This window comes from Ceratotherium simum, chromosome 16 (assembly GCF_057802395.1).
Source record: "Ceratotherium simum simum isolate JZ-2026a chromosome 16, ASM5780239v1, whole genome shotgun sequence".
In the NCBI taxonomy this organism is placed as follows: Eukaryota; Metazoa; Chordata; class Mammalia; order Perissodactyla; family Rhinocerotidae; genus Ceratotherium; species Ceratotherium simum.
In genome coordinates this window covers 35,894,720-35,917,577 of record NC_141915.1, presented here as the reverse complement: position 1 = coordinate 35,917,577, position 22,858 = coordinate 35,894,720, and the positions used below count along the sequence as shown (strand labels likewise).

General features: G+C 59.7%; 2 protein-coding genes across 4 annotated transcripts; both read left to right on the top strand.

Annotated features, from left to right (window-relative positions):
• Positions 1–1,152: 1,152 nt before the first annotated feature.
• Positions 1,153–12,006, top strand: EPN3 (epsin 3). Of its 3 annotated transcripts, none has more exons than XM_014790819.2 (10): positions 1,165–1,429; positions 4,523–5,223; positions 6,214–6,332; positions 7,040–7,120; positions 7,337–7,465; positions 8,434–8,521; positions 8,966–9,235; positions 9,411–9,527; positions 9,659–9,889; positions 10,086–12,006. In XM_014790819.2, exons 2-10 carry the CDS (start codon positions 4,662–4,664, stop codon positions 10,418–10,420), a joined length of 1,932 nt encoding a protein of 643 aa, XP_014646305.2. In that variant the 5' UTR covers positions 1,165–1,429; positions 4,523–4,661; the 3' UTR covers positions 10,421–12,006. The 3 variants fall into 3 exon arrangements, with proteins under 3 accessions (XP_087297114.1, XP_014646305.2, XP_014646306.2); XM_014790820.2 differs by lacking the exon at positions 1,165–1,429 and adding an exon at positions 2,763–2,900; XM_087440988.1 differs by lacking the exon at positions 7,040–7,120 and having other exon boundaries at positions 1,153–1,429.
• A 2,687-nt stretch (positions 12,007–14,693) lies between these two features.
• On the top strand, positions 14,694–22,776 carry SPATA20 (spermatogenesis associated 20). Its single transcript, XM_004434690.2, has 16 exons — positions 14,694–14,796; positions 15,797–15,976; positions 16,075–16,139; positions 16,306–16,460; positions 16,536–16,679; positions 16,781–16,982; positions 17,359–17,489; positions 17,597–17,701; positions 17,937–18,011; positions 18,109–18,318; positions 18,401–18,593; positions 18,921–19,089; positions 19,372–19,583; positions 20,932–21,131; positions 22,131–22,211; positions 22,386–22,776. The coding sequence occupies exons 1-16, from the start codon at positions 14,720–14,722 to the stop codon at positions 22,554–22,556; spliced, it is 2,370 nt and encodes a 789-aa protein (XP_004434747.1). The 5' UTR covers positions 14,694–14,719; the 3' UTR covers positions 22,557–22,776.
• The last annotated feature ends 82 nt before the right edge of the window (positions 22,777–22,858 follow it).

Below are 22,858 nucleotides of genomic sequence, written 5' to 3'. Positions count from 1 at the left end.
CAAGTTGGTAGCAGGACAAGGAATGAATCAGGTGACAGGACAGACAGCGTCACCCCTTATAGTCCCTGCCTCTGGCCTTCCTTAGCCCATACTTTTGGGGTCATGCTTCCTGGAGCCAGGTCTTCCCCAAGTGTCATCACCAGGTATGACAAAGTATGAGACTAGGAGAATTAGTCCCCATGGGACTGGCTCCCTGAGATCCTCCCACTTGGGCTGGGTCCAAGGGCCCTGTCCCAGTCCCTGAGGATCAAGCTCACCACATTCTTAAAACCTAGAGGCCAGATCCCTTTGTCCTCGGCCAGAGGTCATTATTCTGGATTTAAGTCTGTCTCGTCCCCTGCCTCATGTCAAACCATTGGGCCTCCTTGAACCATTTTTCTGCCTTAAAAACAGCGTCTGGACTTTATACTCTCTCCCTGCTTGGAGAAATGTGAAGTAGGTAAGAGATGGCTCTTGGAAAGAAAGGTGCTGTCAGCTCAAACTCAGTACCACAATTGTTTGCTGTCAGTAATCATCATTCTGGGCAAGGCTTCCTGTGTGGAGTGGGCTTCAGGGGCCCAGAGATTGAAGAACTTTGCTAATGGTGAGCTTATTGCCTTAGTGCCAATGGAGCAGAGGTGTGGGTGGGAGACCAGGGGAGTGGCCACAGTCTCCCACCCACTTGGTGGGTATTTGGTGCTGCTGATCAGGACCTCCTGGGCCTCAAGCATCCTTCAGTTGAGACCTGGGAAGAGATTTGAAAGAGTAGGGCACTCAGTTCCTATGTCAAGGAGGCTGTGTGTGGAGTCCCGATGCCCCCATCAGGGTGGTTGAGGGGGCCAGCTGGAAGCCTACAGAAGGCAGTAACTCCACCAAAGGGCCAGCCCCAGGGAATGGTCCTCCTGGCCCAGAGGAGGAGGGGTAGGGGTGGGATGGGTATTGGAGGCCCCCTGCCCTGTTTCCTGTTGAGGAGGCAGGGGAAGGGTTAACTCTCTGCAGGGTGCAAGGAGGCCGCCAGCACAGGCCCTGGCTCTGCACCTCCTGGGGACAGGCAGCAGGCAGGCCTCCCAGCTCTGAAGGTGCGTCTGCCCCGCCAGCAGGAAGGGGTTAACATGCCCTGCGCTTCCTCCTGTGTCCTGTTACTGCTGAGGCAGACCTGCCGGGCCAGCTGAGCAACTTTCCTCTGAGTGCTGCCTGCCGGCTGGGCGTTTAGAAAGCAGGCGAGCCAGAGGCAGAGCTGCAGCCCATTCTGGGAACCCTGCGGCCCCCCTTCCAAGGGGTCTGCGCCTCCTGGGAGAGGGCTGGTCTCCAGGACGTGGGTCCATGGTGGATGGCTCTGGGGAGGCTCCCAAGGCCGTGCCGTCCCCCTGCCGCGCAGGTCAGAGGGTCACTGCAGAGGCTGCTCATCGTCCCGGTCCCAGGGCTGGGGCCAAGGGAGCCTGCACTGGAGGTAAGCTGGCCCCTCCCATCCGCGGTGGTGCCCGGCATGGAAGGCTGGGGCTTAGTCTCCCTGCCAGGTCCCAGGGAGAGGGGTGAGGAGGGCAGGGCCATCCTGGATGCTTCCGCCCGCAGCCCCCAGGAAGGGGGACTCAGGGGCTCACTCCCCATCCTGGGACTAGCATCTTTGGTGGTATTCCCCACAGACTCCTGCTCCTCTCTGCCCACTCCTCCTCCTCAGCCCCTGTTGCACCTCTAGCCTCAGGGCAGCCCCCACCCAACTCCAGTGCCCCCAGGACACAGCTACCTGAGGGCTGACTTTGGCCAGAGCTCACTCTCCTGCCCCTCCAGCAGCAGGAGGCAGGGCACTGCCACTCCCCCCAGTTCTCCTGCTGGACCTGATGGAGGACAGAGGATGGGAGGGGTGCACGCTGGTAGGGGCACACACAGACTTTGGACCAACTCATGCATGTGACTCTACAGATCTGGGTTCTTGCCATCTGCTTCCTTAGTCTTGACGGGTCCCCCAGTCCTGTGGGCCCTGAAAAGAGCAGCCCCCTCCCCTGTAAAGTTCTCCCTGGGACCCTATATCTAGGAGAGTGCTGAGACTCAGGCCCCCCATGGCCCTTCCCACCCCCTGCTGGCCCTTCTCCCATACCCCCAGCCTACTCCTCCCTCCTCTGCCCTGTACCCTCCTGCCGCCTCGCCCTCCCCCATCTCTGAATTGGCCTCAGGGCCCTGCCTTCTCAGTGTCCTTCCCTCCACCTGACAGGGTCTGGCTCAAGGTCACTGCAGTAATTCCATACCCGGCTGCCCGGGCTGCTGCTGCCGCCGCCTTATCGGCTGCTAGGTTTCTGTTTCACTCCCTTTTATTTCTGGGCATATTGTGTTCGATAAAACCCTTTGCTTGTAACACCGCTGGCAGCGCTCCCAGCCGCTCCCTCCCGTGTTCCTTCCTTTCCTCCTCCCTCCCCTCCGTGCTCCCTTGGCCTCACCAGGCCCCTTCTTCTACCCCACCTTGCCCCCTCAAATTTCAGGGGAGGGAGGTCCGAGGCACCTCCCTGGTGGTTCTGATCCCTCCCTTCCCCCAGCTCCGGCAGAGGTGTGCAGAGAAGGCTCCTCCGTGCCCACCTTCCAGGAGGAAAGTCCAGGCAGGGCTGCAGGGCCCACACTGAGGGCTCCCTCCCACTACCCCAGGCCAGGCAAGAGGTCCAGGACAGCCAGGCCCAGGTAGGGCTGCTGGTGGAGTTGTGATGCCTGACTGGTTCTGCTGGTTTCTGTGGCCAGCACTGGGAGGGGCGTGCACTCGGGGCGGGCTTTAGGGCACAATTATTTCTCATCTTGACTCTTGCCACCACTGGTTAGGAAGGTAAAGACAGGTCTGAGTCACTAGTGAGGGGGAGGGCAGAAGTTAAACGAGTGCTGGCCGAGGCATCCCCACAGAAGGCCTGCCACCAGCTGGACGGAAAGACAGCAGACAGAAGGTAGGCAGCACTTTCAACCAGCAGTCTCCACCCCACCTGGTCTCCCAGGGGATCCCATCCTCTGGGCTGAAGCTCTCCCAGGCGCCTGGGCCCTGATGAAACCTGCCAAGGCCTGCGGGGCCACTTTGAACTGAGCCCAAGGTTGGCAGGGCTGGGTGGGAGGGAGAGTTGAGATGGGGGGAGGGCAGGACAGGCTCCTTCTCCTGCTGAGTCCCAGGGTAGAGCTGAGAGGTGCAGTCTCAGGGGCGTTGGTGTTAGTGGGGGGTTCACGGGTGAAGTACAGGCTCTGCAGGTCCAGCCAGTGTGCGTGCATATGTACCTATGCCGGTATGTACCCATGCCAGTGTACACCCATGCCAGAGGAACGGCCGTGGCAGGGGGATTCCGGTTTTGGTTTCTGGTAGAGCCCTGGGAGAGCCTTTCTCTGCCTTTGCTTTCAGCAGATGGCCTGGTCCTGAGGCTGTGTTGAGGGCAGTGGGCTGGCCCAATCCTCCCTCAGCTGGGATGTCAGAGGTCTATCATGTGCCCAGGGCCAGGGGTTTGGGGAGCCCAGAGTGGCCTTGCCCTCAGGGAGCTTACATTCTGGCTGAGAAGGTGGGACTGAGACAATAAAGCAATAGGATGAATTAATTACAAAACTGGTGACGCTGACAATAAGTATTGGATTAGTCTTCTGGAGACCTAGGTGTTAGTCCCAGCTCTGCCACCTACATGCTGTATGACTGTGGGCAGACTATGTCCCCTCTCTGGCCTCAGTATTCTCATGTGTACAGCTGGGGTGGTGGTGACTAGATCTCTTTGAGGCGCAGCCTCCTCCAAATGCTCCTTCCTCTCCTGCCTCTGGCCCAGCTCACAGTATGCCCTCTCAGCTGCCCTTCTCCTCCTTGCTGCCTCACTCCTCCTCACCCTTCCCCTTGGATCTCAGTTCTCAGCTCAGCCCTCACCTCCTCTGGAAGCCTCCCCTGATTTTCCTAGCTTGGGTACGCCTGTGGTCCTCTGTACTCCCAGGCTGGACTGTGACTGTGGGTACCCTCTCAACTAGACGTGGGTGGACCAGGACTTGAGCTCTGTGCCTGGCATCGTGCCTGGCTCAGAGAGGGCCCAGGAAATAGGTGTTGAATGAACCAAGCCACAAAAATCAACAATTTGAGAGGAGAGGAAAGTGAGGACCGACAGATTGGAAAGGATAGGTCTTAAGCTAGATCCTGGCAGAACAGGAGAGGTAGCCAAGCAGAAGTGAGGCGGGCAGGCATTCCTGGGGTCACTTTCATGTCCCTCGAAAAGGCCAAGGACTGTGGGGTGCATCTGCCTGGGTTAATCCTGGCTCCCCACTTACCAGCTCTGTGATCTTGGACAAGTCATTTAATCCTTTCCTGAGCCTCACTTTCCCCATCTGTGGATGGAGATAAGAATAACAGCATCTCTGTAGTGTGACTGTGAAGATAAATAAGCCGGCAAAGCTAGAAGTGCCTGCTGAATAATAAGTAAAATAAGAAAAATAAAAAGAGCCCGCTGAAGGCTGTTCCTGGCAGTGGGGACACCCTGGCTAGACCTTAGGCTGGTGGCTCAGTGGCCAGCGAGGCGGGCCATTGCCCCTGAGTTCCAGACCCTCTCTTCCTCAGACCCATGTGGAACCCAAGGACACAGCCGCCCTGCTGAGAGGACGGTGGCCCATCCTTGGAGACCGTGACCGTGCAACGGTGGCCCTAGGCCCTCCACCCCCGGCTGGGTCGGGGGCCGCCCATCTCCACGTCCCCAGCCATGACGACCTCAGCGCTGCGGCGCCAGGTGAAGAACATCGTGCACAACTACTCGGAGGCGGAGATCAAGGTGCGCGAGGCCACCAGCAATGACCCGTGGGGCCCGCCCAGCTCGCTCATGTCGGAGATTGCCGACCTGACCTTCAACACAGTGGCCTTCGCCGAGGTCATGGGCATGCTGTGGCGGCGGCTCAACGACAGCGGCAAGAACTGGCGGCATGTGTACAAGGCGCTGACGCTGCTGGACTACCTGCTCAAGACGGGCTCCGAGCGGGTGGCCCACCAGTGCCGCGAGAACCTCTACACCATCCAGACGCTCAAGGACTTCCAGTACATCGACCGCGACGGCAAGGACCAGGGCGTCAACGTGCGCGAGAAGGTCAAGCAGGTGATGGCCCTGCTCAAGGATGAGGAGCGCCTCAGGCAGGAGCGCACCCACGCCCTGAAGACCAAGGAGCGCATGGCGCTGGAGGGCTCCGGCATCGGCAGCGGGCAGCTGGGCTTCAGCCGCCGCCACGGCGATGACTACGGCCGCTCACGTGGTTCCCCTTCCTCCTACAACTGTGAGTGAGCCCCAGGGGTGTCGCTGGGGACAGGGAGGCGGCCTGACTTCCAATGCTGGCTCTGCCACCCCAAGCCATGGACAATGATACCTACTTCCGAGGGATGTCACGAGGATTCAGTGAGATAAGGAATGTGACAGGCAAGCCACAATGCCAACACATAGTAGGTGCCTAACAGGTTGGCGTAAACCATAATGTTATTATATATTTGTTATTATTATTAATTAGCTGTCTGGTAGGATGGCATAGTGGTAGAAGCAGAGACTCTGGAGTCCAGTAGCAACCTTATTCTGCTCCTTCCAAGCTGTGTGATCTGGACAACCACCTCTCTGAACCTCAGTTTCCTCATCTGTAAAGTGGGGATAATCTTACCTACTTCAATTGTTAGATGGGAGAACTAAATGAGACCAGGCCCAGCAACGCCCTCAGCCCTGTGCCTGGACACATGGCACATGGCATTCCCCTAATCCCCCAACTCAAGGGCACTGTCTTTGAAAACGGAGGCAGCTGCAGAGCAGTTCCTGCCTCTCCCCCTGCACCCCCCACAGCGGTGGGGGCTTCCCTGATCTGAGGGATACTCAGAATGGCCCTCCTTTCATGAAGCCCTTGACAGTGTGCTGAGGGCTTTGAGGGCCGTGACCTTGATTGCTTGGAGCCTCTCACCCCCCAATCCCCACTTGACCCCAAGCTGGATGGGGCCCAGCTGGAAGAATCCAGGAGCTGGAGTGGGGACCGGGTTCGAGTCTTGCTACAGGACCTGGCCAGGCACCCCTGGAGCCGTCTGCACATCTGTAAAGGCGGGATTGGAATCTTTCCCGGGGGTGGAATGGAAACCTTACAGAGTGCAGGCACACAGTGTCTGGCCCCGGGGGCCCTTCACTGCCGGTTGTTCCCTTCCCCGTTTCCCTCTCTGAGCCTTGGCTTCCTGGCGGGGGTGGGGGGAGCCCGTGGGCACCTGTGGGGTTATGGAAGCCACGATGGTCGTTGCAGCCTCCTCCTCATCCCCCCGCTACACCTCCGACCTGGAGCAGGCCCGGCCGCAGACGTCAGGAGAAGAGGAGCTGCAGCTGCAGCTGGCCCTGGCCATGAGCCGTGAGGAGGCCGAGAAGGTGAGGCCCCTCCCAGGGCAGCCCTGGAAGTCCTACCGCTGGGCTGGGGTGGCATGAGGAGGGGACTGGAAGAGGAAGGAGAGGCGCCGAATGCCTCACAGCCTTGACTCTTAGGCTCCCCCACTTTGGGACCCAAAGCCCTGGCCTGCTCCCCAGGGCAGCACAAGGCCCTGGGATGGTCCTGCAGGCTCCACCTCCCCGCCTCCAGTCTTCTCTGGTTGGGCCTGGAAAGGGCAGGGAGAGTGTAGTGAGTTGGAGGTACCTGTGTGTCTCGTGGGGCTGCTGCCGCCTCATGGAGGGGAAGGGGGCGAGTGTGCCGACGGACACAGGAGACACAGAGATATACTGCCCCCCCACCAGCTGTCCTCTGGGGGACAGCGACAGCCTCCCTGATACCATCCTCTCTGCCGTCACCTCTGTGCATCAAGGCAGACCGGGCAGGAAGCAGCTGGGCCTCAGACAGCAGGGCTTAGGGGGCACTCAGGGGACCCTGAAGAAAAGGATCAATCTTCTTGATTTTTAGGCTGTCTCAGATCCAGGCAGGGAGAAGGCCACACCCACAGTGCTGTCTCGGGGCAGGCTGCCCACACCCACTCAGGGTGGGCATTTCTCTCTCTCCAACCTCCTTACTGCACAGGGCTGTGTTGCCCTTTGGCCCAGGAGTGGGAGCACTGGGCCAAGTTCACCCCTCTTTTCCTCCCCTGCAGCCGGTCCCCCCAGCCTCCCACAGGGACGAGGACCTGCAGCTGCAGCTGGCTCTGCGCCTGAGCCAGCAGGAGCACGAGAAGGTAGTGGGCCGAGCCTCCTGGACTGGTGCTGGTGCTGGTGCTGGTGGAGGTGCTACCCAGGCACTAACCAGGCTCCTCCCGCTTCTCCTGGTGGTCCCGCTGCGCCTAACCTCTCGGCCACCTCCCACCCTGCACTCTTCTTGACTGCAGCTCAGGTCGCCTCAAGGCCACGCGGGGCTGCTCATGCTCTCCTCACTCCTTCTGTGCCTTCTGCAGGAGGTGAGGTCCTGGCGGGGAGATGACTCTCCCACGGCCAATGGTACTGGGGCCGCAGTCCGCCGTTGGCAGGACAGAGAGCCCGAAAGAGAACAGAGAAAGGAAGAGGAGAAGCTGAAAACCAGCCAGGTAGGAGCGGGCTAGGGGGCGTGGGCTGGCAGCCTGGGAGATGAATTGAGTCAATATTTGTAAAGAGTGTGGAACAGTGCTTGGTATATAGTAAGCAATACTTAAGTGTTTATTCAATGAAAATGAGGGTGGAAGGGGTGTGGCAGCCCCGGGTCCCCACACCACATGGGCTGGTGACTGAGCTGACAGCAAAGTGGGATGCAAAGAATCTTGATCTGAGACCCCTGGATTTGGGTTCTGGATTTTCTGCCACTTACTTTATAACTTGGGGCATGTCATTGTCTTGGCCTCAGTTTCCTCCTCTGTACAGTGGGCATGTTGGACAGTTCCAGCTCTGACATTCCAGGATTATGTGATCCTGCGGATCCAGACGGGAGGTGGACTCAGGCATACGGTGCTGAAAACATCTTGGGCTCATATACATACTTTCCAAGAGAGGGGAGTGGCCAGCTGTTGGGAGCAAGGCAATCCTCCAAAGCTGTCCATGCTACCCCTGGGGTGTCTCTGCACCTTTCTGCCCATGTTCACTGTGGCCAATTTCCCTTGGACACTGACTTAGGAAGGTAGATTTGTCATAAAATCTGTCTTTTACCACCGATGGTCTGAGGAGCTGGACAACCGAGGAAGGGGTCAGGCAGGCCTGGGTTCTATCCCAGCTCTGCCTCTCCCTGGCTGTGTGACTTCAGGCAAATTGTTTCCCCTTCCTGGACCTCAGATAATGCATCTGTAAAATGGGCACACTACTACCTGCCCTACCTACCACACAGGGTTGTTATGAAAATCAGGCACCAAATAGATGAGGCAACATTTTATAAACTGGAAAGCACTGTACCATGGTGAAGGATCATTAACAGATGTTTGTGGAATGAATAAAGCAGAGAATGAGCTGGAGTTAGGATGACAGGTCAGGGCCCACCCTCCCTCTGGGCCCCACCCACTTCTGAGCCACCTGCCTCTCCCCTCCACAGTCCTCCGTCCTGGACTTGGCTGACATCTTCGCACCTGCCCTGGCCCCGCCCTCCACACACTGCTCTGCTGACCCATGGGACATCCCAGGTGGGCATGCAGGGCTGCAAGGGGCTCCCAGGCCAGCCCCAGAGAGCCCCTTCCTTCCCAGCCACTTGCTGGCAACCCCTTCCCCATAGCTGAGAGCCACTGGGCAAGTCACTCCCCTCCCTGAGCCTTAGCTTCCGCTGTGACATGGGGTCATAGTGAGGGATGGGGGAGCACGTCTGAAGAGTTCAGGTAATGGGAAACTCAGAGATGTTCCCTTGTTGCCCCAGCCGGTCCCTGACTGGGAAGGTGGCCCCAGTTGCCCATGCCTGGGGGTCCAGGGTCCTTGAATAACTTGCTGAATATGGGCTTGCTGGGTGGTCCTGAGTCAGACCCATCTATGAAATGGGTCCCTTGGCCTCGCAACTTGCTCCAGGTCACTGGGAAGGGCACTGGACTAGGGGTAAGGGTGGGCATGTGGTCACGTCTGTACTGTTCCCATTTCAGGTCTCAGGCCGAACACAGAGCCCAGTGGCTCCTCCTGGGGGCCTTCTGCAGACCCCTGGTCTCCCATCCCCTCAGGAAGTGCCCTGTCCCGAGGCCAGCCCTGGGACTTGCCCCCCGTGCTCTCCTCCTCTGAGCCCTGGGGCCGGACCCCAGTGCTGCCTGCTGGACTGCCCACCACAGACCCCTGGACACAGAAGTCCCCCCACCACAAACTCCCCAACACTGGGGCCGACCCTTGGGGGGCTTCAGTGGAGACCTCTGACACACCTGGTAAGTGGGGGGCCAGAGAGTGTGGGTAAGGGGCTAGAGACCTTCTGGGTCCCCCCTCCCTCCAGTGGCAAGGGGCAGCCAATTCTGTGTTGAGGGCTGCTTGCCTGGAAAGGGGTCAGACCAGTGCCTGCCCTTTTTGCCAACCCATCTCATCTGCCTCTTCCTCCTTGACTAGCTCTCAGTGGTACCTCGACCTTTGACCCATTTGCCAAACCTCCCGTATCCACAGAGACCAAGGAGGGTCTGGAGTGTGCCCAGAACCTGCCTTCTGGGAAGCCAAGCAGTCCTGTGGGTAAGCAGGAGGCAGGGGATGATACAGCTCTGGGGAATGGGGGCCCACTCAGAGCTGGCCTCTCTGTGCTCTTCCTCCCACAGAGTGACCAATCCCTTTCCCTACCAGTGACCCTATCATTTCTATTCCAGAGCTGGACCTGTTTGGAGACCTCATCCCCAGTTCCAAGCAAAATGGCATGAAGGAGCCAGATGCCTTTGACCTGGCTGTACTGGGAGAAGCGCTAGCCCAGCCCAGCAAGGAGGCCCGACGCTGCCGGACCCCTGAGTCCTTCCTGGGCCCCTCAGCCTCTTCTTTGGTCAACCTTGACTCACTAGTCAAGGTGCCCCAGGCTGCAAAGACCCGGAACCCCTTCCTGACAGGTAGGACACTCCCTCATCTCTGCCAGGTCTCAACACTGGAGGCCCCTGCTCTCTCCATCTCTCCTTTTAAAGCCTGGCCCCTGCCCTTGAATCTTACTCTTCTTCCCTATTTCTAAGACCTCAGATCTTGACCCCCTCTCATTTTAGGGCTTTGTTCCCCAACGCTCCAAACCCCCCACCCACTCTCGTTCTGCAGGTCTCAGCGCTCCATCCCCCACCAACCCGTTCGGCGGGGGAGAGCAGGGCAGGCCGACCCTGAACCAGATGCGCAGCGGGTCGCCGGCGCTGGGCCTGGCGGCCAGCGGACCGGTCGGGTCGCCCTTGGGCTCCATGACCTACAGCGCCTCCTTGCCCCTCCCGCTCAGCAGCGTGCCAGCCGGCGTGAGCCTCCCCGCCTCGGTCAGCGTCTTCCCGCAGGCCGGCGCCTTCACGCCGCCGCCCACGAGCCTGCCACAGCCGCTGCTACCCACGTCGGGGTCGACCGCGCCGCCCCACCCACCCGCGCAGGCCGGCACCAACCCCTTCCTCTGAGCGCCCGGCTGGCGCATGCGCGCGAGGCCCCGCCCCCCCCACGGCGTGCACCGCCGCTGGGCCCCGCCCCGGGGCGGGGCTGCCACCAAAGACCGGGCGGGGAAGCCTTGAACCGCTGAGACTCCGCCCCGAGGCCTGAGAAAACGCTGGTCCTGGCTTCCGGCCTCCGCAGACCTTTTGCAGCTCCAGGAGTTAGAGACTGACGACCTCCCGGGGGCCTGAGCACACCCCCGTAATAAGGACGGGAACCACGTCCTCAGCTCTCAGCAAGTGGACTTTTTGCGAGACGTGCCGGCCTGTCTGGACCCCAACGCGAGTCACCGGCTCCCGTGGAAACAACTGCTCCACAATGTGGGGTGCAAAAATGCTCCCACTTTCCGTACAGCCCCCTCAGCCTGGGACCTTCGCTTCCAAATGCTCCCCAGGCTCTCACTCATTCGATCATTTCATTCATTCATCACACGCAGCACTGGGGATGATCAAATAGCAAGGAGCCTTGGGCGCTCCTCATTTGCTAAGCACTTTAGGCGGATTATTTCGTTTAATCCTTGCAACAATCCTCTGAGGTAGATAATAATATTACGCGCATTCAGGACTGGCTACAGAATTTGTGGGGTCCAGTGCAAAATGAAAATGCGGGGCCCCTTGTTCAAAATTGGGTTAAGAATTTCAAAATGGGGGCAGCAGAGCATTAAACCAAGCACAAAGCCCTTGGCCCTGCTCCCATTTTATAGGTGAGGAAACTGAGGCTCAGAGAGGTTAAGTGGTATGCTGGAAGTCACAAAATTAGCACAGCATGGGGCTGGGATTCAGAGTCAGAGAGTCTGGCTCCACAGACCTGAGCTCTTGGGCTGGGCCCCAGATTTAATTTGCAAATATTGACAGACTGCTGTGGACACAGTGCTGGGCTCACCTTGGAGGGATCCAAGAATTGCTAAGCCCACAGCCTCCAAGAGCTCAGAACTCAGTGGGGCAGGCAAGTCAGGTGCAGGAGCCCCCACACTCCTTTGTTTTACTGAGTCACCTTAAATCTGGCTCTACCCCCCTGCTCTCTTTCACCAGGGCTGGGAAGAAAGCCAATCTCAGCCATGCAGAGGGAGCCTGGCCCCTCCTGGGGATTTATGTGGGGTCTGGGAAACCAACAGGAGGGGCAGGGCATGGTACCTCCTCCTGGAGGCCACCATGGTCACCCCCACTCCTTTTCTACTCAATGCTTTCTGACCACTGGACCACTGGACACTGATGTGTCCTCAATGCTCAGGGTCTGGCCTTGCAGGCAGCCTGCTGCCAGCCCCCACGCCTTTTTGGAGTGCTGGGGGAAAATGGCCTTCCAATGGTCAGAAACACCACAGTTGGGGGGAAGACACGTGTCGCTCTCCTTCCTACGACGGGGGTGGGAAAAGGAGCTGCTTTGGTTTTTTTGGAGGGAAGGAGTCCCACCTTGGCTGTTCCAGGCAGGATGGACAAGAGCACTTAGGGGTCAGACCAACAGGGTTCAAAACTCTGCTCCGAAGTTATCACTTAATAATCACTTAGTAATGCGTGGTTATGCTCCGTGACCTTGAGTAAATTACTTAACCTCTCTATGACTCTGTGCCTCTGTTTCCTTATTTGTCAAGTGGGAACAAGAGTTCCTTCCTTATGAGGTTGCTGTGTGGCTCCTGCCCAGCCAGTGTCCATTCGGCCCAGGGGCCACCCTCTTCAGAGACTAACCATGAGGAATGAACCTGCCGTACCCCTTGTTCCTGGTTTTGCCAGGCAGTGCCCAGAGTCCAGCCCCCATCTGTTTTCTGCACACAAACCCAGGAGGTCTCCATCCTCCTTGGTCACTGACCCCCCCCTTCGTCCCTCCCCTACCTGGGCCCTCCTCTTCTTCTAAACTGGCCCTCCCTGCGGGCACTGCTTCCCTGGGGACTCTCAAGGGGTGCTGTTTTGACTCCCACAAAGAAGAGGTTGGTAGCCCTGCTCCCCATAGCTACTTCTGGACCATCTCCCTCCTGTAAGATCCCTCCTCCTTGGAGGCTGGAGCCACTGGGCAGTCCTGCCTCCTCCCTGCCTGGGGCTGCTCTCCACCTCATTCTTGCCATGCTTCAGTCTTGGCTCACAGTCTTGCTCTCACCCAGATCTTGCTCAATCCCGCATGACTCCATTAGCCAAGAGGATGACCTTGCTGCCCCTTGACCTCTCAGGCTTGTCATCACCCCCAATTCCTCCACATTCAAGGCAGGCTTCCTGTTTTCTGATCTTAACCTTATTCCTTCCAGGGAGCACCCACCAGACCCGCAGCCTGCCAACTGTTCCATCACCCCACCACCCCCACCTTCTGTGATCTCCATATAGTCAGCGGCCTTCTCCCAACCGAATCCTTCCTCTTGCTGTTTGTCATAATTAGCCTCATCCACTGAAAATGTCTTTCCATCTTTCCCCTCACATCAAGCGCCCGTCCTGTCTGTGTCCCCTTTCTTTCCCCTCCCTCTTCAACCCACTCCAGTCAGCTTCTGCTGTCAGCCTCACCTCACTGGAACACTGCCCACCAAGCTCACGATGGCCTCCATGTGGCTGAAGCCAGTGGACCTTTATCTTTCTCATCCTCTTTGGTTTCTCTGGAATCTGACCATGCGGACCCTCCCTCCTTGCAACTCTCTGCCCCCTTGCCTCCGCGGCAACACCCTCTCCTGGTTTTCCCTTGACACTCGGGCGGTTCCCTCTCTGTCTTTCACAGGTGCACTCCTGAGTTCCCCCGAGCCTGCGCCTGGGCCGCCTTCTCTCCTCTCGCTGCAGGCTCCTGGATGATCTCTCCCATGCCCGCACCGTCTCCACACTGAACACCCCCGATTCCTCTCTCCCACCAACCTCTCCTCTGCATTCCAGAGCCTTGTCATGTCCACATGTACGTCTCAAAGGCATCTCAAACCAACACGTCCAAAAATGACCTCATGAACCCCCCCACCTGAGCCTCTTCCTGTGCCCCCTCCTCGGCAAGTGGTCCCACCATCCAGCACAAGTCCCACTCTGTGAATCATTTGTGACACCCCCCTCTCCCTCACTGTCAATCCTGACCACGTCTCCTCCTTTACGGGCCTCGAGTCCATCCCCTTCTCTCTACCTCCACCTCCACCAGGTGCGGGCATCCACCATCCACCTATGGCCTCCTAACCTCCTCCTTCTGCTCTTGCCCCTTTCCAGTCTGTTCTCCACCAGGAAGCCAGAGGGAGCTTTCCAAAATGCGGGGTCACTCCCCTGACTAAAGCCCTTCAACATCTTTCTTCTGCTCTTATCAATAACCAAAACTCCATCTCACAGTTCACAGGTCCCTCCCAGACCTGGCCCTTGCCCTCCTTCCCAACCTCACAACCTTGTCTAGTACCTCTCTTCCCTTTGCACTCTGTCCTGCAGCCATGCTGGCCTCCACAGTTCCTCAGCCCTGACTCACTGCAGTGCCACAGGGCCTTTGCACATCTGTTCCTCCTGCTTCCCCAGCACTACCCCCACGCCCTCTCCAGATTCCATCTTCTCGTTCCTCCATGGCTGCTACACAAATGTGATTTCCTCAGGGAAGCCTTCCCCCGCTTGCTTCTCCCACCAGACCAGCTTCGTTGTTATCCTTCGGCACAGCACTTCTCACAGTGGGGAGTTGTGCATTCGTTTGTATGGCTGTCCGGGTAGCTTCTGCCTCCCGGATCGGACTGTGAGCAGCACAAGGGGCAGGAGCCTGGTCTCTGCCCACCAGTGTACCTAGCAGAGTGTCTGGCAGGCAGTGGGCACTCAATAAATACTGGCTGAATGTAGCAAATGAGACAAGTGTGTAAAGTACGTGATAGGACCTAAAGTTGGCTGGTGATTACTATTCGGGGAAGGCTTCCTGGAGTGGGAGGGATTTGCGCAGGACCTTGAGATGGGAGGGGGGCGGAGCAAAGGCACAGTTTACTGGCTGGGCGGGCCTCATTTCTTATTTGTAAAATGGGCAAGCGTTGGACAAAATGAGGCTCTGGCGTTCCACGGCCCTGACATCCTCACAGCCCTCCATGTTCTCCTCATGAAGGTCATTCTCCGCAGGCAGCTCGTTTAGGTCCAGCTGAGTCCGCCCAGTTTTGTGCACAGACCCGGGTCCTCCCAAACCCGGGCTGTCCGGTCTGCAATCCCGCGCTCGGCCACCGGGCGGCGCTCGGAGACCAGCCACGAGGCCCGGAGTCTCGGCGAAGACCCGCCCGCGGCTGGGTGGGTGCCCGGGCCCGCCCCTCGCAGCCTCCGGCCCTCCCTTCCCGTCCGCGGTGTCCCAGCCCACGGCCCCGAGCAGCCATGCTGGGCGCGCGGGCCTGGCACCGCCGTGGCTTCTTGCTGCCCCGCGCCCGGCCGGGCCTCGCCGCGAGCCGCAGGTACGGGCGGGCGAGTGGGTCGCTGCGGCGCGCCCTGCGCCCGCCGGGCCCTGGGGCCTGTCGTCCTGGCGCTGGTCGCCAGTTCCTGCCTGGCTACGCTCTCATGTCTGCCTCCCCCGCCACTGCCCCTACCCCCGCCCCACCCCGCCACTACCCCCTCCACCCCCCACCCCGCCATCTGCCCTCGCGATCTGGCCCAGGCAGTAACGCCCTCCTTCCCTCCCCTCCAGCTGCAGAGCTAGCTACAGGGGACTCTGTTCTGACACCACCTCCAGGAAGCCTTCCTTGAGTCCCAATGCTGGGCCAAGGGTCCTTGTCCAGTAGCACCCTGGGCCGCCCTGTCATGGTCCTCATTGCTGCATGAGCCTGTCATTAGTTAGATCTCCCTAGCAGCGCCACCCTCCCAGGCTGAGCGTCTGAGATCAGGACCCATTTCTGAGTCCCTGAGGGTCTGGGGGGTCTGGCACAGGCCCTGGCCCCACAGAAGTGCCCAGCAGGTGGATGTTGAGTGAGGGAGTCCCCTGTGTCGATTTTCTTCTCCTTGCCCCTCACCGGGTCCGGTCCCAGGCCCAACTCTTCTTGCCCTGTCCAGCCACCAGCCGTGGGCAGCCTTCCTGCCTAGAACACGCAACCAGGCGTACCAGAGACACCTCCCTCACAACTGCCCTGGGGAGGGGCCGGGTTAGGGGGAGAGAATGGAGCCTGAAGAACATTCTGCCCATTGTGACTCGCCCTGACCTCACAGTCATCCTTCCCACCACCAGGTCCGAGAGGTTGGGGGAGACTAACCTGGCAGGGAGCCCCCAATGAGCCACCTTTCTTCACCCCCCCAAAAACACAAGGGGGAGCACAAAGGCCACGGTCTCCCCCGTGGTTCAGACAGGTGGGCTGGGCTGGGAGCAGGGGGTTCTGGGAGCAGGACCAGAGGACAGGGCAGGGTGGTCTGGGCCTAGGGGGAGGTAGGTGGAGACCCCTCACCTGACCCACCTGTCCATGCCAGGGGTAGCTCCTCCCGGGACAAGGACCGAAGCGTGACGGTCAGTAGTTCAGTGCCCATGCCTGCTGGAGGGAAGGGAAGCCGGACCAACTGCTCCCAGGCCACACCCCAGAAGGTCCCCAACCGCCTGATCAATGAGAAGTCACCGTACCTCCTGCAACATGCCTACAATCCCGTGGACTGGTGAGTACAGCTCCCGGGGCCCTCCCCCAGGGCAGCTGGGCTCTCAGCCCCTCCACACCCCCGGGCTGGTGAGTGATGCCCCACCCTGCCGGGCCTAGGTACCCCTGGGGACAGGAAGCCTTCGACAAGGCCAGGAAAGAAAACAAGCCAATTTTCCTTTCAGGTAATGCACCCACCTTCCCTGGGATGGGGAGTGGTGGGGGATGGGGGAAGGGTCCTCTGGGCCTGGGGGCCTCCCAGGAAACTAGAGGTCTGGGCCTCTTCAGTCCAGCTGGGGCCCCTCCGACCAGTAACTGGCTCCCCCTGGTCCCCCCATGGCGGCTTTCCAGTGGGGTACTCCACCTGCCACTGGTGCCACATGATGGAGGAGGAGTCCTTCCAGAACGAGGAGATTAGCCGCCTGCTCAATGAGGACTTTGTCAGCGTGAAGGTGGACCGGGAGGAGCGGCCAGATGTGGACAAGGTGTATATGACCTTCGTGCAGGTGAGTGGTCTTCCCATGCGGGCAGTGCCCATGCACAGGGGGCTGCTCTCTTCACCCTGGCCATTTCTCTGCCAGGCCACCAGCAGTGGTGGGGGCTGGCCCATGAGTGTGTGGTTGACTCCCAACCTCCAGCCCTTTGTGGGGGGCACCTATTTCCCCCCTGAGGACGGCTTGACCCGAGTTGGCTTCCGCACTGTGCTGCAGAGAATACGGGAGCAGGTCAGTGTGCAGTGGGGAGTTGGGGGGACTAGGGATCCTGGGCGAGGGAACAAGGGGCCCCCACCCATGCTGACCTCCAGATATGCCGCTGCCTCCCACAGTGGAAACAGAACAAGAATGCTCTGCTAGAAAACAGCCAGCGTGTCACCACAGCCCTGCTGGCCCGGTCGGAGATCAGCATGGGTGACCGCCAGCTGCCACCCTCTGCTGCCACCATGAACAGCCGCTGCTTCCAGCAGCTGGACGAGGGCTACGATGAGGAGTACGGCGGCTTTGCTGAGGCCCCCAAGTTCCCCACGCCAGGTCAGTGCCTCCCAAGCCTGCCCCAACCCCAGCCTGTCCTCCTGGTGCCTGTCCTGGTCAATGATCTTCTGACCCCTGGCTTAGTCATTAACCTCTTGCTTTCCTGACTGGCCAGTGACCTTATCCCCAGCCTGTCGGTAGTTATCTAGTGAAAACCTGACTTCTCGTCTTAGCGGCGACCCTCTGACATTTGACACTGACCCGGATAATGATCTTCCATGCTTTGGGTTGACCTTTGACCTCCTGACCCCCAGCCTGTCCAGAGAGACTGCCTGTTGAGTGAACTCCCAACCGCAGCCTGGCCAAGGGCCTCCTGCTCACCCAGATCCCAGCCCCTGACCCCCATCCTCATACCGGCTGCTCTTGGTGCCCGCAGTCATCCTGAGCTTCCTGTTCTCCTACTGGCTCAGCCATCGGCTAACCCAGGATGGCTCTCGGGCCCAGCAGATGGCTTTGCACACTCTGAAAATGATGGCTAACGGGGGCATCCGAGACCACGTGGGGCAGGTGAGGGGCGCTAGGCATTCCCTGGAGGGGGCAGCAGGAGGCAGCTGGGGGGTAGGGGGCGGCAGGGGCTGGGATTGGCCTCCAACCCCGTGTCCTGCCTGGCACAGGGCTTCCATCGCTACTCCACGGACCGCCAGTGGCACGTCCCCCACTTCGAGAAGATGCTGTATGACCAGGCGCAGCTCGCAGTGGCCTATTCACAGGCCTTCCAGGTGACCCCTGACCCCAGCCTGAAGCAAAGACTCCCAGCCTGTCCACCTACCCCTGGCTGCCCCTCCCAGGGCCTTCCTGGTGGCTTGTGGCTCCCCCTTAACCTCACCCCTAATTCCCTCCAGTATGCATGCTACCCCGGCTCCGTCCCCACCCCTGGGGAGAATGTTGACTGCCCCCCACATACCTAGGCTGCCTGGGATCCTTTGTTTACAGCCTCCTTCCTCCCCCCCTCAGATCTCTGGTGACGAGTTCTACTCCGATGTTGCCAAAGGCATCCTGCAGTACGTGGCTCGGAACCTGAGTCACCGGGTGTGTGTCCATGGAGGCAGGCGGACCTGGCTGCGGGAGGGCTCGGGGCCTCCCCTGCCCTGAAGGCTGGGGCCAGCCAACTCTCCCCTCCCCACAGTCTGGAGGCTTCTACAGCGCAGAGGACGCAGACTCACCCCCGGAGCAGGGCCGGCGGCCCAAGGAAGGCGCCTTCTATGTGTGGACGGTCAAAGAGGTCCAGCAGCTCCTCCCCGAGCCCGTGCCGGGTGCCACCGAGCCGCTCACCTCAGGCCAGCTCCTCATGAAGCACTATGGGCTCACGGAGGCCGGCAACATCAGCTCCAGTCAGGTGAGGACTCCTGGGGACACGGGAGGGGTGCTGACGCTGGCCAGGTGAGTGGACTCCCTCGGACAAGGGCTGTTTTCCTCAGGACCCCAAGGGGGAGCTGCAGGGCCAGAATGTGCTGACCGTCCGCTATTCACTGGAGCTGACTGCTGCCCGCTTTGGCCTGGACGTAGAGGCTGTACGGACCTTGCTCAATACGGGGCTGGAGAAGCTCTTCCAGGCCCGGAAACACCGGCCCAAGCCGCACCTGGACAGCAAGACGCTGGCCGCCTGGAATGGTGGGCCGCCCTGTCTGAGGCCTGATCCCGTTTATAGAATTGCCCTTCACGAGGCCCCTCTGTATGTCAGACACCTGCTAAATATTAATTCTTCCTTCATAAGATTTATTGTCCTCAATTTACAAATGAGGCTGAGGGAGCTTAAGTAACCCACCCAATGTCACATACAGGGGCCAGGAGCCCAGCCCTGCCTGGTGCTGGGGCCCAAGGTCTTCTCCGCTCACCCCATCGCTCCAGAGAGGTGTCGGGGCTTGGAGGGGGTTTGGGGTGCACATACCTGGAGGGCCCCGCCAGCTTCTCAGGACCACTGGTGTCTCTTCCCTCTAGGGCTGATGGTGTCTGGCTATGCCGTGACCGGGGCTGTCCTGGGCCTGGAGAGGCTGATCAGCTATGCCATCAACGGTGCCAAGTTCCTGAAGCGGCACATGTTTGACGTGGCCAGTGGCCGCCTGATGCGGACCTGCTATGCAGGCTCCGGGGCGACTGTGGAGCACAGGTCGGGGGCCGGGCAGAGCAGGAAGGTTGGACTCCCTGGGTGTCCCAGGCCTATCTCTGCCCCTCTCCTCTCCTCCGAGTCGGCCCCACTCCTGGGTCTGCCATCTGCCCGCTGTGAGCTCTTAACCTCCCTGGGCCCATTTGCTCATCTGGGAATGGGCTAACGGGACCTACCTGAGAGGTGGATTTTGAGGGTAAAATGAGAGCATGCGTGAAAAGGGCTTCCTCTTTGAAAGCCCCTCTCTCCCTGGCCTGTCCCCTCCCCTAATGCCTGTCCCCCCAGCAACCCGCCCTGCTGGGGCTTCCTGGAGGACTACGCCTTCGTGGTGCGGGGCCTGCTGGACCTGTACGAGGCCACGCAGGAGAGCGCGTGGCTCGAGTGGGCTCTGCGGCTGCAGGACACGCAGGACAGGCTCTTCTGGGACTCCCAGGGTGGCGGCTACTTCTGCAGTGAGGCCGAGCTGGGGGCTGGCCTGCCCCTGCGTCTAAAGGATGGTCAGTGGGGGTGCGGAGCTGGCCTGGGGTCCTGGGCCCAACTGGGGCTTGGTTTCCCTGGGGGAGGCGTGAGCGCAATGTGGTGGTGAAGAGCTGGCGTGGGCAGGGGTTCGTGTCTCCACCACTTACTAACCGAGTGACTTTGGGCTGGTCTCGTATTTCAGAGCCTCGGTTTCTTAATGTGCAAAACGGAGCTACCTTCGGTATTACCTGAGAGGGTTGATGTAAAGATTAAATATTTCGTGAACAGGCTTAGCAGCAGTAACTGACACGCCTGGATTCAGATGTTGAACAAGGCTGACTTGGTCCCTACCCTCACGAAGCTTACAGTGCAGTAGGGGAAACAGCTTAGAAACAGTAATACTTAATGCAAAACTGCACGCACAAACGCGTAGGTAAAATTGTGACGCCACGAAGAAGTAGGAGTCCTCTACCGTGCACCACATCCTCTTCTCTCGGTAGTGCTTACCGTCTCCCACGTGTCTGTTAATGGTCTCTCTCCCCTACTCGAATGTGAGCATCTTGGGAGCAGGACTTTGTGCCACTGCTGTATCCGCAGGATCTAGCGCAGGCCTGGCACCTGGTAGGGGCTCAGTAAGTGTCAGCTGAATGAATGGAAGGGCCTTGAGAGAGAACAACAGCGGAGCCCAACTCTGCTGGGGGGAGGTCAGATTAAACCTGTGACAGGTGCCATTTAATCAAGGGCTGGAGGGCAAGATGGGGCCGTGCGGCCATGGAGGAGCTGGGGAGGGACTCAGGCAGAGGCAGCAGCCTGTGAGAGGCCTGGAGGAGGCAGCCTGTGCCCTGGAGAACGGGGATTTTAAGTGGATTGTGACTTGCTCTGGTTTAGGTCTGAGAATGTCACTCTGACTGATGGTGGAAACTGATGGGGCAGGGGAGACAGGGGACCAGTTAGGAGGCCGTCAATGGCACTCAGTCCAGGCAGGCCTGGTGAGGGGAGAAGTGGTCGGATATGGGTCTGTTCTGGCCACAGACCTGGCAGACTCGTGAGTGGATTGGAAGTGAGAGGCGAGGGAGAGGAAGGGAGGGCAAGGATGATGCCACTCTGGCTCCAGCCACTGGGTGGCTGGATGGAGGTGCTGGAGTGAGAGGGGGGAGCCCCGGGACCAGCAGTGCAGCCTGGGGCAGGTGGAGTTGAGGATGCGTGTGAGCGAGGGAAGGATCTGTAACTGCCAGTGCTGGCAGTGCACTTGCAGAGCTGGGGCTGGAGCGGGTGGGCAGGGACTCCTCCATCCTATCCCCCCAGCCACCCTGGCCACAGTCCTGGGGCAGGGTCCTGGAACCCAAGGACCATCCCTCACCACCCCTGCCCCCTCGTGCCCTGCAGACCAGGATGGTGCAGAGCCCAGTGCCAACTCTGTGTCGGCCCACAACCTGCTTCGGCTGCACGGCTTCACAGGCCACAAGGACTGGATGGACAAGTGTGTGTGCCTACTGACTGCCTTCTCTGAGCGCATGCGCCGTGTCCCCGTGGCATTGCCTGAGATGGTCCGTGCCCTCTCAGCCCACCAGCAGACTCTCAAACAGGTAGGGGTGGTGAGAGCACTTGGGCTGGGACCATGGGTGGCAGGGGAGCTGGGGCTGCAGTGCAGGATGGTGGCATGGGGTGGGGCTCCTGGGGCTGTCCCCCAGAGCTCAAGTCTGTGAGTGTGTGGCTATCTGTGAGTGAGTGTCTCCACGGGAACATCTGTAAGGCTGCTCTGTGCAGGTGGAGGAGTCGGTGTGAGTGTCTGAGACAGGCCTCCGGCACAGGCAGGGGCCGTGTGAGTGCCTGTGACTGGGGCTCTCAGAGTAGGGGGGCCAGCAGGCAGGGGCTAAACATGGGTCCCTGTGGTTGGTGAAGTGCTTCTCTGTGTGTCTGTGTGGTTGGGTCTGCCAGTGTGTGTGCAGGTATATGCTTATCTGCGTGTATGTCCCTAGTTATTGCTGTGTGTGCGCCGCTGGATGTGTGAGCCTGGAGGTGTGTGACTGTGTGTGTGCATGCCTGCCTTTCTGAGTGTGTGCTGGTGTGAGTGTTCACCAGTGTGTATCCCCTTGTCGGTCTGCTTGTATATCCCCATATTCAGGTTTGCCTGTTTATATTTGCACACTCGCCTGTATGTCTCTGCCTCTGTGTCTGCCTGTGTGTATGTGTGTCTGGTGTTTGTATGTGTGGTATCTGCCTCTCTGGGGGCATCCACTGTGTGTAGATGTGACAACTGTATGTTTCCCTGTGTATGGGTCTCTGTGTGTTTGTGTGTCTTCCAGTGTGTCGAGTCTTCTGTGTGTGCGTGTACGTGTGTGCTGGAGTGTCTGCCCATGTGTGTGTCTCCCCGTGTTTCTATCTCTACTGCTAGGCATGACACTGCCACTTTGTGTAATTTGATATGGCCTTTATCAGATAGGCAGCTGGTCTGGGGGCTGCTGAGCTGAGTCCCCATTCTCTCTTAGGGATGTAGGGTGGGGTGGAGGGAGGAAGGGGAAGGGCTGGTGGGTCTGCGTCCAGCCCCCACACCTGTCACTGGAGGTGCCTTCTGTTCCGGCCAGATCGTGATCTGTGGAGACCCCCAGGCTAAGGACACCAAGGCTCTGTTGCAGTGTGTCCACTCCATCTACATGCCTAACAAGGTTTGTGTCCGTGAGCCCGGCCCCACCCTCCGTCTCCCCTGCCTGGGGCCCCTCCCCTCCTCGGCTCCCCAGTACCTCCTTCTCTGAAGGCCCTGGGAGAGGAAGCCCACCAGTGGGCCCTGCCAGTGTGCCAGCACTCCCCAGGTCACCCTCTCTACTCCACCACTACCCAAGGTGCTGATTCTGGCTGACGGGGACCCCTCGAGCTTCCTGTCCCGCCAGTTGCCCTTCCTGAGTACCCTGCGACGGCTAGACGACCGGGCCACCGCCTATGTGTGTGAGAATCAAGCCTGCTCCCTGCCTATCACTGAGCCCTGCGAATTACGAAAACTGCTGCATCCGTGATCGCCGCCTCTCCCCTCGGGCCGGGGCAGAAGGCGGAGCTTCCCAGCTGACCAGACTCCGGCCCTGCAGGGCCCTGCAGGGCCCTGCAGAACCTGTGGCCATCCCTGGGCACCCTGTCACCAGGTGACCTCGGCCATCCTCGCTGTTCCCCGCCATGGGCACCCACTCACCCTGGAATAAACCTAACAGCGTCCCGTGGTAACCTCAGGGCCTCAGCCTTGCTTGTGAGGGAGGGGCCTTGGGCTCCACCCTGGGAACCAGGAGCCCACAGCCCCTTCCTCCAGGAGCTCCTAGCTGACCCC